Here is a 13,276-nt window from a genome sequence, read left to right as displayed (position 1 = left end):
GAACCGCATCACCGCTGCCATCCATACTTGTGTTTCTCCGCTGGATCCTAAGGCATTCACAGGCCGCAGCACGGTTGTGTCCCTCCGCTGAATTGAACCCTATCGGTACTATTTTCGCAAAACTACTCCTAGAACTGCTCGTAACCTACTTGTAGATCTGCCACGACTACTGTTAACAGCAAGTGAAGACAACTTCTGCTTCTATTACGACTGCAGTAGCACTACTACCACTATTGTTCGTTCTAGTGCTACTGGTGGTATTGCTATCCCACTACCGATCGACTTCGAAATTGCGGGTTTATTGCTGGAGTCCTGTCGTTTCGAATTATTATACTGTACTAGGCTACTACTTCATTTTACTACTAATGTTAAATAAATACTTTGCAGTTTTTAATTTTTTCGAAGTCTCTATTTTGGAGTTTCCCACTGTAACACAGTTACACAGTTTTGGCTGGTGAGTGACCACCACCACCACCCTGAGCATCATTACAACACTCCACACCACAGGACTAAAACTGGATTCATGTTTCCCATACTGTTAATAAGGATGTGTGCAATAACTCTTTATAGCGTGCATTAACATATTTCTAAGGTGTAAATAGCATTTGGCACAATGTACAAAATGCAGCTTATTTATATTACTTACTTCTTATTTTATTATTACTTATACTGTATATATACTTTCTTTTTTTAATAATTAGGTTTTCTGCATGATAGGGGGCTTATGTGTGTATATGTGGTGTGTAAGCATGCAGGCATCTCTGTAATGATCATGTAGCCTTCTCAGGACATGCACAGCAAATTTACTTGTATAATGTGCAATGACAATAAAGGCATTCTATTATTAGTGCACTATAATGTGAGAGTTGTGTGTGCTTTTTCTGATGTGTCATGCACCTTGAGACATATCCCTTACAAATTCACCATTAATACTACTTGGAGTTCTGCCCTTTGCACAGGGTATTTTGTTAGGGGTGGGCCCAGAGGGTCAAGGGGGGGGGGTTGTACATCCCACACTAAACCTTACTTTCCGTACCATTCCTCAAGGGCCCATTGGCCCACTGTTGTTTTCAATAGACATGCTATTCCTCTCAGCCAGATGATTTAGAACCATGGTGTCTCCCACCACTGTTATGACACGCAGTTATATGTCCCTCAGTAATCCAGTAACTTCATCATCTATTTGTGTCTATCTATTAGAGGTATTACATGTTGGATGTCCCAAACATTTCTAAAATGTAATGATGAGACATCTGACAGTCTTTGTCTTTCCAGTCTAAAACTATTATGCAGGTTATTATAGTAATATTTGATACAGATCTCTGTTTTGATGTTCAAGTAAAGAATGCAGAAATGCTTCTTTCAGCTCAAGAAAGTTTCCAAAGTCAGGTCATTCTTGTCTCCTACTGATTTACATAAAGTCATACATGCATTTATTTGTAATGCACTTTATGTTGGTGTCAGTTATGGCTGCCCTCACTAACTCCAACTGGTGCAGAACGCTGCTGCCCGAATATTAACAGGTGCTAAGAAAATCGCATGACTCCTGCGCTAGCCAACTTACACTGGCTACCTGTTCCATATTGATTTAAAAATTCTACTGATCACTTTTGAAGCATTAAATGCCCTTGCTCCAAATTATATCAAGGATTTATTGACCCAACTATGCCTGGGCATTTGCTTAGATCAGTGGATGTGGCTCTGCTGGTTATAAGGTTATAGTTATATTGGTTATAGAGGGACCAGGCCTTTGCTGTTGGAGCAGTCTAGACTGTGGAACTCTTTGCTAATTTAAATCAGACAGGCTACGTCATTAGCGCCTTTTAAATATCTTCTTAAAACTTCCGTTTATAGGAAAGCATTCATGAATATTTACTATGTTTCGTGTTTTTTTTTTATCAACCCACTCCTGCCATTTTGCATTCTTTATTTTATCCCCTTGTTTTATGGTCCCTGTGTTGTTGTTTTTATTTGTCTTTGTTTTATCTGCTGATTTTTTTAAAGCACAAGAAAAGTGCTATATGAAGTTTTATTTATTATTGTCCATCATTCCATGTATTATAATCTGCTGCTTATTTGTATTTTATACCTCTTTAATCTTGCTCTTTTGTATGTGAACATTTCATTCAGAATTTTAAATGGAACTGGTATGATTGGTCTCTTTCAGTGTGGATTTACCAGTTTACTAGTTTCCATTGTCATGCTTCTTTACAGCATCAGACAGAGAGAGAGAGATTAGTGAAGAAGAGAATAAGGCAGAGGAACAGAGGGGACAAAAAAGAGGGAAGGTTTGTGTGTGTTCTGTGTGCATGTGGCTCTATGGAGGATTGCACGCTTGTGTGCTTCTGCTTGTGTGTGTGTGTGTGTGTGTGTGTGTGTGTGTGTGTGTGTGTGTGTGTGTGCAGAGTGTAGGGATGTTAAGGACAGTATAGAGGTTTGTGTGTGTAGAAAGCAAACAGCCTGGAGCAACCTCCAGGGTGGGTTGCAAGAGGGAACGAGAAAGAAAGAGAGAGAAGGAATGATTGAGGAAGGAAAGCAGGGGAAGATGAGTAGAGAAACAGTAAAAGAGGAAAGATGCTGAAGAAAAACAGTCACCCTAAATGCACATGAGACAAAAGAACCAATACAAAGTAGAAAAAGCAAAGGGTATACAGTTGTGGGTCATAGTGGTGGAATAAGAAATGTAACAATTGAAAGGAAAAACACCATAACTGTGAAGAAGTGAGATAAACATATTTCTTGTTTTATAACATATTGTGTGATGTTAATTGAACAAGTGCAAAGTTATTTCTTGACTAGTCTCACATTGCCAGCCTTTCTCCACAGTGCTGTAGTATGGTCTGGCTACACTGCTTATCTATTCTGGGATAGGGGGAAACACTCTGGCTTGTTTGTACTTCTTCAAACCAATCACAACCATTCTGGGTGGCGCTTAGCCCTGGATGCAGCGATGGTGCCCTTGCAAAGTGGATAGTGGAGATAGTGGAAGGGGAGGGCCATCCAGCACATGAGTCACGCTTTAGGTAGTGTTAATTTGGAACTTTAGAACATGTGTACGTTCAAAAGTAGTTTTAGTCGTGCAACAGAAAACTCAGATTGGACAGATAGTCTAGCTAGCTGTCTGGATTTACCCTGCAGAGATCTGAGGAGCAGTTAACCATAGTCCTCACAAATCCACCAGAGGTTAGAATGCCATCATTGGATATTGAAGTTCATAAATAAGTATTTTGGCATGGCTGGCCGAGTGGCACCATATCCATAGTATAGAAGGGGATTTAATTCTTGCATGTTTTGTGCTGCATGATCAAAAAAACATTTTTGACAAAACGCACCCTGACTAGGACAATGTTAACACACAGATATAAATTTACCCTGTGCAGTGAAAACGGGGGCAATGACACAAGTTGAAAACTTGAGTGAATAATTTTGGTCAGCTAACGTCTACGCTGTACAGTCACTACGTTTGTGGTGGATCAACAGACTACAAAACGGTCTGATGGTCAAATTTGTAAGAGTGAGGTGACAATTTGCACCTTAATGCAAACAGCTCTTAGGCTAAAAGTAACACACCTACACCAATTTCCATTGGCATTGTATCATTTATAAAGAAACGGGTTGTACCATCAGAACTATTTTAAGGATGCTTTTACCACAAAAAGATCTACACGTGTGAAAGAAGAGCTGCTATAGATAAATATGTTCCTGTGGAAGGCTTTGAAGCTGCTGTTTAGCCTCCAGAGGGGATAAGTGTTTGCCTAAGATATTGTGAAACCGCCCTTTAAATAACTGCTTTCAAGTAAGCAGATGGGACAAAAAGTCGAAGAGAGATTCTGGTCTGATTTTAATTTGCATTCCCACCATTCATGAGGTACCTAGTCTATATCAATGACGTTTCATTTCTGGGATTGTTCAGGTGCCGCCGGAAATTCCACTGGATGTCCCTAATTTTCGATGTCCGTTACCTTCCTCTTTCTTTGTGTGGTGTTGGTGTTGGTGTTCTAAACTCTGGTGGATTTGTGAGGACTATGGTTAACTGCTCCTCAGATCTCTGCAGGGTAAATCCAGACAGCTAGCTAGACTATCTGTCCAATCTGAGTTTTCTGTTGCACGACTAAAACTACTTTTGAACGTACACATGTTCCACCAAAACAAGTTCCTTCCTGAGGCTATTTAGCAGAGGTGGCATTGTTCTGTACGGTGCTTAGTGCCGCCCAAGACGATTGTGATTGGTTTAAAGAAATGCCAATAAACCCATAAACATGTTTTTCTCTCTTCTCAGAATGCTGTGTGGACTAGCCAGACCGTCCTGCGCAGCGCTGTGGAGGATGGTCTGGCAATGCGAGACTACAAGGTACCTAATCATAATATAACAGGACAGTGTGTGAGTGCAAGTATGTCATCTGGGTGGGGGGAGTACTAGAAGGGAAATACTAAACCAAACACTGGAGCACCCTCACATAGCAACGTCCGAAATGAGAAGCATAAAAACAAGGCATAAAATTAAAGGTCCCATGGCATGAAAATTTTATGAGGTTTGGCCCTATTGGCCCTATGGTCCCCCAGTGGCTAGAAATGGTGATAGGTGTAAACCGAGCCCTGAGTATCCTGCTCCGCCTTTGAGAAAATGAAAGATCAGATGGGCCGATCTGGAATCTCCTCCTTATGAGGTCATAAGGGGAAAGGTTACCTCCCCTTTCTCTGCTTTGCCCACCGCCCACAGCTGCCCAGAGAATTTGGCCCGCCCATGAGGAAATTGAGCTACAACCGTGGTCGCAAGCTGGTCAAGGCCACACCCCCACCCTCCACCTTGCCCGCGTCTCTCCTCCTCAATAGCATTTAAAGCTACAGACACAAAAATGGCACATCCTAAGGAAAGCTCATTGTGGGACTGGCTCTAGTGGCTGTAATTCTGCACCAAGGCTGAATTTAGGGAAAGAGACTTCAGATACAGTATTAGGGGACCACTAAGGTCTATATAAAAGAGACTTCAGATACAGTATTAGGGGACCACTAAGGCCTATATAAAAGAGACTTCAGATACAGTATTAGGGGACCACTAAGGTCTATATAAAAGAGACTTCAGATCCAGTATTAGGGGACCACTAAGGCCTATATAAAAGAGACTTCAGATACAGTATTAGGGGACCACTAAGGCCTATATAAAAGCATCCAAAAAGCAGCATGTCATAGGACCTTTAACAACTGGAATAAAATGTAAATCCCCTGACACACCAACCCGATAATCGGCCTGGTCTGGCGAGGTTGGTGACTCAAGTCTGTTTGGTATGTTCCGTGCCGTCGTCCATCGGAGGAGCTGTCGGCCTTCATTTTGGCCGACTTGACTTGCTGGGTCGGAGGGCGGGCAGTCGGACTCACTCCACCAATCTGGAGTGGAGTGCTAACCCGGAAATAACAAGCGGGATGATGAAAATCTTTTAAACTGACCTTTGTCGATCTGAAAAGACAGATTCAGCAACTGCACGGCCTATTTCTCTCTTAAAATGTGAACTATTTTCATTAGAGAGAGTTGTATTTCGAGATTGTATTTCGAACAAGCCGGTGTTAAGAGAGCAGGTGCGCAGTGCGCTGTATATCTCTTGATGAAGTGAGTGATGAATATAATATTTTTGAAACAGTTATTAATGTCACATTGTATATATATATAACAGAATATTGATGAACTGCATGATTTAATGCCCTTAAGCAGCAACAATGACATACCTCATGAGACTTTGTTTTTATCAATGGTTGATATTCAGTTATGTCTCTGCTCTGTTTGATTTATTTGCAAATATGTATGTTTCTGACTGGATTTTACACAGCATTGTGAGGTTAGCAGTGGAACAGCTGAATGCTCTGTGTAGAGGTGTTTTCAGCTGTGATCCTGATGCTGATGCTGACCCAGACAGGCAGTGTGACCATAGAGGCTCCACTGGGAATCTCCCTCACACTGCTGCACACTGCAGCAGCCGCCTTCATGAATAACAAGTAGCTATGAACGCAACCCCCCCTCTTCTCTCCCATACACACACACACTCATCATATGTACACAAAACACGCACATAGCCGCATGTGGTCAAAAACATGCACATCTGCAAATATATAAAGGCAGAAGCTCATAGCTGCACACATACAAGCTCACACACACGTTTATGTGCTCAGATATCACTATCTACACACACAGAGAGACGTGCACACACAAAGAGACAGGCATGGTGAAACTCACAGATGGGGATTGTGTCTGCCAAGTGCTGTGTATGGAAAACTGTAATGAATATGATTACGACCTAAAGACTGGTGGGGTTTATGTAATGAGCAGTCGGTTGTCTTTTCCAAAGCCACTTACCTCAAGTACAACATGAGAATAAATAAAATAATTTCTTTCTCAACCATCTTCACTCAACTTTGCTGTTGCTTCAGTAACGTTTCCCTAATGTAAAAAATCATAAAATATTACACATTTTGTCCTTTGAATCTTGGGTTGCATGTTGCTGGGGTGGCTGTGGCTTGTAGGTCACCCCTCAACCACAAGATCAGCGATTCGATCCCAGGCTCCCAGATGCTGTATGTATAACTGTCCACTGCTCCTAATATGTAGGATGCAGTAATTGCATTTTACTACATTGTACTCAGGGCTTTAAATTGACACCCGCCAACCTGCCAAAAATTATCTTTGGTGGGTAACATTAAAAGTTACTAGCCAATTTGGCCGGGGATGAATGAAGCAAAGCGTCTGTTTAAAGGCCTGGACACACCGAGCCGATAATCGGCCGTTGGACAGTCTGGCGAGGTCAGTGACTCGAGTCTGTTCGGTGTGCTCCGTGCCGTCGTCAGTCCGAGGGGCCCTCGTCCTTCATTTTGGCCGATTTGACATGTATAATCGGCGGGGTGGGCACTGCCGGCAGTCGGACTCAAATGACCCATCTGATTGGTGGAGAGCTAACCCAGAAACAGGGAGCAGAATGAGCGTGACTAGAGTCTCTCAAAATCTGATGAAAATCTTTTAAACTGACCTTTGTTGATCTGAAATGAAGACAGATTCAGCAACTGCACGGCCTATTTCTCTCTTAAAATGTTTTCAGAAACACGTTTCAGTGAACTATTTTAGTACAATATGAGATCGTATTATGAAGCCGCCATGACAGTCTGTCTTTGAATTTCTGGAGAAACCAGACCCACGTGACGCATTCGTCCAATCAGCTGCCAGTTTTCATTTTTGGGCGACAATACAGATTAGCGCCGCCTGCTGTTATGGAGACGTATTACGTGTCGTCGCTTCGGTGTGTTCCGAGGCACTTTTTGACCAATTTGGGGAGACTGATCAGCCCAACTGCCTTTTCCGCCGACTTATGGCCGTCGGCTCTGTGTGTCCGGGCCTTTAATCGGCCGGCTGCAGAATTGATGCGAAAAGTCAGTGTTTCCAGATTGGTCAAGTTTTGTGTGTCTTTGGCTTGAAAATGTAATCTTTATCTGGCAATACTGCTTGTGGTACTAATCCTACATTTCCCAACACTATGTCGTGACGTGTCAGACAACCGTTAGCTACGTGCCTAGCGATTACGAGCTACGCTGAAATGGAGAAGACAAACGGTTGAAGCAAAACAAACCAGAGGAGCAGAAATTGAAGTAAAGTTAGTTAGGAAAAAACAAATGTGGCTAGTGGAAAATCTGATTGGCTGGTAACTTTAAAAATCTACTAGCCATGTTGGCTGGTAAGCAAAAAAGTTAATTTAAAGCCCTGATTGTTCAGTCAGTTTTTTTTTTTTTTTGTAGCAATCTATAAATGTCAACAATATGGTGAGTTATAATTTGCTAATAATGTGCAGAGCAAGCAGAGCTGTTATTAAGACTGAACCTGCCTATACTGAGTGCTGCACTAGAACATAACACCCTAACCCCATCCAATTCCGTGCAAGGAAAATGCGTCCCTAGATGTATAATAAGAACGGTCCCCGACAACAACGCATGGAAAAACCCACCAAACCACTTCATTGCTTCTCTCACCCATTGGTTAAAATTCGCCACGATTTATAGACCCACCAATCAGAGCATAGTTCGCTGAGTTTGAAATTCCACCGCTTCTGTCAAATACTCAAGTCACATGTGCAAATGTAGGCAACCAATGATAGTTTGTGGTTGTTGTAAACAGACTGAACTGGCCAATAGTAGGTTCGGGAGGTTGTTCTTTTCCTGTTGACGTCAGTGGCTATCTGAGCACAGTTGTGTTGCCAGGAACTGGGGAGTAAAGGAGGAAACCTGAGGGATGAGAGATTGCCACAAAACAACAGGAATCATATTGGATAGATATTCCACCGCTTAGCTATGGCTACAAAAACAGAACAGTGAGATCGGACGTTTGTTTTTTCTGACATGTTGGTTGACGGATGTACAGCGAGATAGCTATCTGGTCCTGAATTCGCTCATCGAAGTTTTGGCTGAAGAAGTTTAACGTTACAGCGGTACGGCTAGCCATTAACGTTATCACCTGGCTGTCTTCTACCACTTGACACAGCCCTAAACAACAAAGACAGAAAACATGGTGTCCTGGATGATTTCGAGAAGCGTTGTGTAAGTACCAAGACAATTGAGAGTACTGAAAGTGAAATAAAATTGTCCTTTTAGCTCATGGAGAAAGAAATAGGGTCAGCTGATGGGATTGAACTTGTTAGCTAGCTAGCTAGCTAGCTAGCTCGGCTAATTTATTAACGTTACCGTCCTTGTCTAAGTTATGACCTTAGTCTTTCAGTGCAGAAACTTTATCAACATTAAACGACATCATTTGGGTTAGCAAACAGTTACCAGACGCCACTAACACACACAGTTGTTTATTTTGTAAAATAAATAGTTAGCTAACGTTAGCTAGCCTAGTGCTACTGAGACAATAAAGCTAACGTTAATGCTACCATCTTGTTTATGAATCATGCCCATGCACACTGCTGTTGAGTCAGCCGTAACAATATGTACCTTTCTTATGTATGTATCGGTGAGGTGGAACATTTCAAGTTAATCTGTGAAGGAGTGTCAGGTACAGCTGTCATCTTAAAGATATTATTAGCCGGCCCTTCCCAATTTGACATGGCAACCATAACATAGTAGGCACACAAGAAGAAAGGCGAATTTAACCCCATTATACGGATTAGTTGACTTTGCATGGATTTGTTTGGTTACTGGAGTTATTAATTGTCTCATCACTGGAATCCCTTGTGAATAAAGCAGAAGGCAGAGATTAATATAAATAGATTCATATAACACTGGAGATGTGTTTCAATTTAAATAAAAATGTCACTTTTTGAGTTTTGACCCAACAGCATGCCTTTTTTCTCATTCTCTTTCTATCTCTTGCCCATTCTCCCTTTGTCTTTCTCTGCCTGTACATCCAGGACCAGTAGTTGTATAACTTGGTATTTTGGAGGATAGGAATGTGGTGGAAATGACAAAAGGGTGTGGAGGGGAAAAAACCAACCCCAAAGCCTCTCCTTTTTTCTCTATGCAACTTTCAAACACAAGGGAATTAGCATTTTAGCCTTTCATGCCTGTGAGCCCTTCTTGTCATAACCTGTCCATAACTTTGTCTACTCTCCTACCTCGAAATGCTGCATTTTGCACAATTAAACAACAGAATATACCACAGTCCATTAACAATGGATTCAACCCATTGCTGGTTTCCAATATACAGTCCAGTATTTGGCCAGTGACATATTTGTATTAGTGGCCCTCTTTGCTTAGACCATTATGTTTGAAGAGTAACAGTGACTATAAGTTCCAAGAGCTAACATTCAGCGTTAATTCAGTTTTATTAGGGCCAAAATTAAAATGATCATATTTGGTTTCAAATCGTTTGCCATGAATGACTAGCTGATGTTACAACCCACAGATATCTGCAAAGCAAATTTGGTTACATACTGATTATGAGATAATTCTGTGGTTGTGTTCAATTTGACCCCTACCTGAACTTTGAAATCTGAAGGTATGCAGCGCTGAGTCTGCTATGAATTTATCTAGACAGGCTAAAACTTATCTGGAAGTATACTCGCCTAGATTCTGTTCTCTGGATCTTGGGTTTTGGATCTCTGGTGGGTGCCCTTTGCCCATGTCAGGAGTGTTCATACATTTTCATTACAGTGGCTAGCTACTGCTACAGTGTAGCTGCCAACTCGTAATGTTGAAATTATGTGATGAGAGTTTTTCTTGGATTAGTCATTTAATGATTTATTGTTTCTGTTAACCTCGTTAACACATTTGCGTAACTGACTCAAATCCATTTAGTGAAGGGGGAACTGAAACTTACTGTTTTAATGTGTTCACTGTAAAGAGAAAACCAGAACAACCAGAAAAGCAGAAAAACACGCTCAGCAGACCCTCACAACATTCTAAACAGGCTTCTTTCTTTTCTAGTGATAGTCACCCTTTCTGCCTCTACACATCTATCCAACAACCAGTTTTAACCCAGCACTCCATGACCAACTATTTTTAGGCGGCAAGTCTGCACGGAATGGTTCTGGTATATGTATCTCTCCTAGTCCACCTCTTTCTGTTTGTTACGGCCTCCTTTTTTTAGTGTTGACAAAGACACTTGAGTTGTCTGCCCAGGACTAACAGCCATGAAAAACTCTGATATTCTTCAGAGTTGTGGACCTCTATGGTGATAATTATCACATAGCACAGCAGTGTTCTTATTTTGAGAAATGTAGCAGCACAATTAAAAAAAGCACAGGAGGCAAACACGATCATGAGCTCCTCTTGAGTGTAGTGCGATTTGATGCAGGATCCCCTGGAGCTCAGAATGATCCACTCTATGGTATTATTGGAAGGGTGTATTTGTTGTCAGGCTATGGTATAAGATCGCACCAAATTGCGCAGGTGTTTATGATACTTGAGTAATTGGAAAAGACCTGTGTGCTCATGAGTGGGAATGTATTGACTTTTTAAACGGCACAGGTTGTATTCTCCAGTTTGAACGTTGTGTACAATCTGCCTGCTGCAGCCTGCTGGTACCTCTAGGCAGCAGAGTGAAGAACCAGCCTTTCAGGATCAGTAGGATGCATGGTGTGCTTTCACTGCCTGTGGCACATAGAATGTTTGCCCAATGTCTTTTTTATATTTATCCCTGTTAATATGTTATAACATAATATGCGTATATAGTAAGGCTGCACTATATATTTATATATATATCGTCATCGCAATATCAACTGGCTCAATATACACATTGTGAAAGGCTGCGACATATTGCGACACAAAACTGATTTTTGTGTTGAAAGAAAATATCAGAAGGAAACTGCACTTTAAAATGTAACTGTTTCTTTTTTTAGTGGTTAGCTTATATATTCAATATAATGTTCAATTTGTCCATGAAAGAATGTTGAAAATGATTTTACTTTAATATGTTTTAAATTCAACAAGCAATTTGTTGTATTGTAGAAGAATACTGAAAGCAGCAGAAATGCGCGAATAATATCGTTATCGCAATATTCAACAACATTATCGCATATCGCACATTTTCCTCATATCGTGCAGCCCTAGTACATAGCCAAACAATATGATAACTTATTAGAGGTGTGACGAGATCTCGTCCCACGAGACGTGACGAGATTTCTCGTCGAGGTAAAAAAGTGTCTAGCGATATCAGTACGCAAGTGCAGAGCAGCAGCCAGCATGAGTCTGACTTTGACCTCGAAATTAGCATAGAAGATCTCCCGCCCCTTCTCAAAGTTGACTCCGAGTTAACTTTTGCAGAGCGATAGCGAAAGAAAAAAATCTGCCTGTAAAACCCAGCGTTAGAGAGTACCGTCTTTCTCTCTCTCTCTCTCTCTTTCTTGGCCGAGACGCATATGCAGCGTGCAGTTCACTATGGCGCTGTCTCGCTCACATCGCTCTCTTTCTCTCTTTCTCTGTCCTTTTTAAATGAGTCGGGAAGCAGACAGCAAAACCCAACTTTACTTTTGATGATATTAAACAAAGAGAAATGTTCTTCGTTCGTCCTATAACGGTCATAAATCGATACTAGAGTAGCCTACTTCCTTGTTGTCTACGGCTGCAATTAATAAAATGCAGAGGAAGAGAAAAGAGCATCTGTCTTCACAAAAATCATCTGTTGAGTGTTTGATGGTCATTTATTTGAGCTTTAGAACGTAATCACTGTGAAACAATAGTAAAATAAGCTTTATTTCTCTCTGTCTACTGTACAATGGCATGTCCAAGTACAAAACATTTGGTCTCAACTACTGCCAGAAAACGTAGTTACGTTGTAACCTTGGTTCTCTGAGTGAAGAGAACCAATACTCTCTCCACTGTACATATGGGAAAGTAACCGTGTAACTGTTAGTTATACAGGAGAGAAGCCAGTCATTTGAGTTTATGGCAAAACATTTCAGTTTTTCATTTTGTAATTTCCGATTGAATGAAGGACTATTTTTCTTCTCTTACTTCTTCATTGAAGTTTTCTTTAAAATAAAGTAAGAATCTCGTGTCGATCTCATGAACCCAATCTCCTGACTCGTCTCCTCACAACCCTATAACTTTGACAGTGTTTTCCCTCGGTTTGTGGAAGACTTAGGTGCACTTATTTGGCGGAAGGATTTAAGGGTCCTCCATCAAGAAAATGTGAAGTTTTCCAATAAAAAAATATATGCAATTTGACATAATTTTGGAGCGTTATTATTACCATATCTGTCTCTAAAACGTTGGAAAAGCTAGAGAAGATAATAAATAAATAATACTCTAATAGTTTTATGCTTAGTTTTGATTATTTTACATTCATTTGGCTTAGGTGGTGCCCAAATGAACATGGGTGCTGCACCCAAGCCTTATAATGGCAGGGAAAACTCTGACTTATAGTATATTTAATATATGCTGCCTTTTAAAGACCCTTAAAACACTTTGTCAATCTGTTGTTTTCTCAGACTGATGGGCGTCTATATAACCCCGCATTTTTCTGCCAAAGTTTTGGTTCGAGTTAGAGCTGTGGTGTTTTCTAGACCCACTGCCATTCAAATCTAATCAAACCACATTCATACAGCCCTGATTAAGCACTTTTTAATAGAGATGCACCGATTCCAACTTTCTAGGCCGATTTTCATTGAGTTAGGCCAGCCGATACCGATTTTAGCCGATTCCGATTTCAACCACTAACCACTTTACAGCACACACAAATATTTATTTTCTATCTTTTCTTTAATAGAACATTTTGCACAGAACATAGAAAATTGGAAAACAGATAATGGATCACTATAAAATAGAACTATATAAATTACTCCTGGTGTGGGACATTCACACACAT

At 40.9% G+C, this 13,276-nt stretch overlaps 1 protein-coding gene across 1 annotated transcript in view; it reads left to right on the top strand.

Annotated features, from left to right (window-relative positions):
* The first annotated feature begins 8,194 nt into the window (after positions 1-8,194).
* reep3b (receptor accessory protein 3b) overlaps positions 8,195-13,276 on the top strand; it is a 50,267-nt gene continuing 45,185 nt past the window's right edge. The window contains exon 1 of the mRNA XM_035997330.1: positions 8,195-8,568. Coding sequence (XP_035853223.1) covers positions 8,537-8,568 — 32 coding nt within the window. The 5' untranslated portion in view covers positions 8,195-8,536. The remainder of the gene's footprint in view (positions 8,569-13,276) is intronic.

The sequence above is a fragment of the Sander lucioperca genome, chromosome 22 (genome assembly GCF_008315115.2).
Source record: "Sander lucioperca isolate FBNREF2018 chromosome 22, SLUC_FBN_1.2, whole genome shotgun sequence".
NCBI lineage: Eukaryota > Metazoa > Chordata > Actinopteri > Perciformes > Percidae > Sander > Sander lucioperca.
The sequence above is the reverse complement of the archived record's forward strand: the minus strand, read 5'-3'. Positions and strand labels throughout refer to the sequence as shown.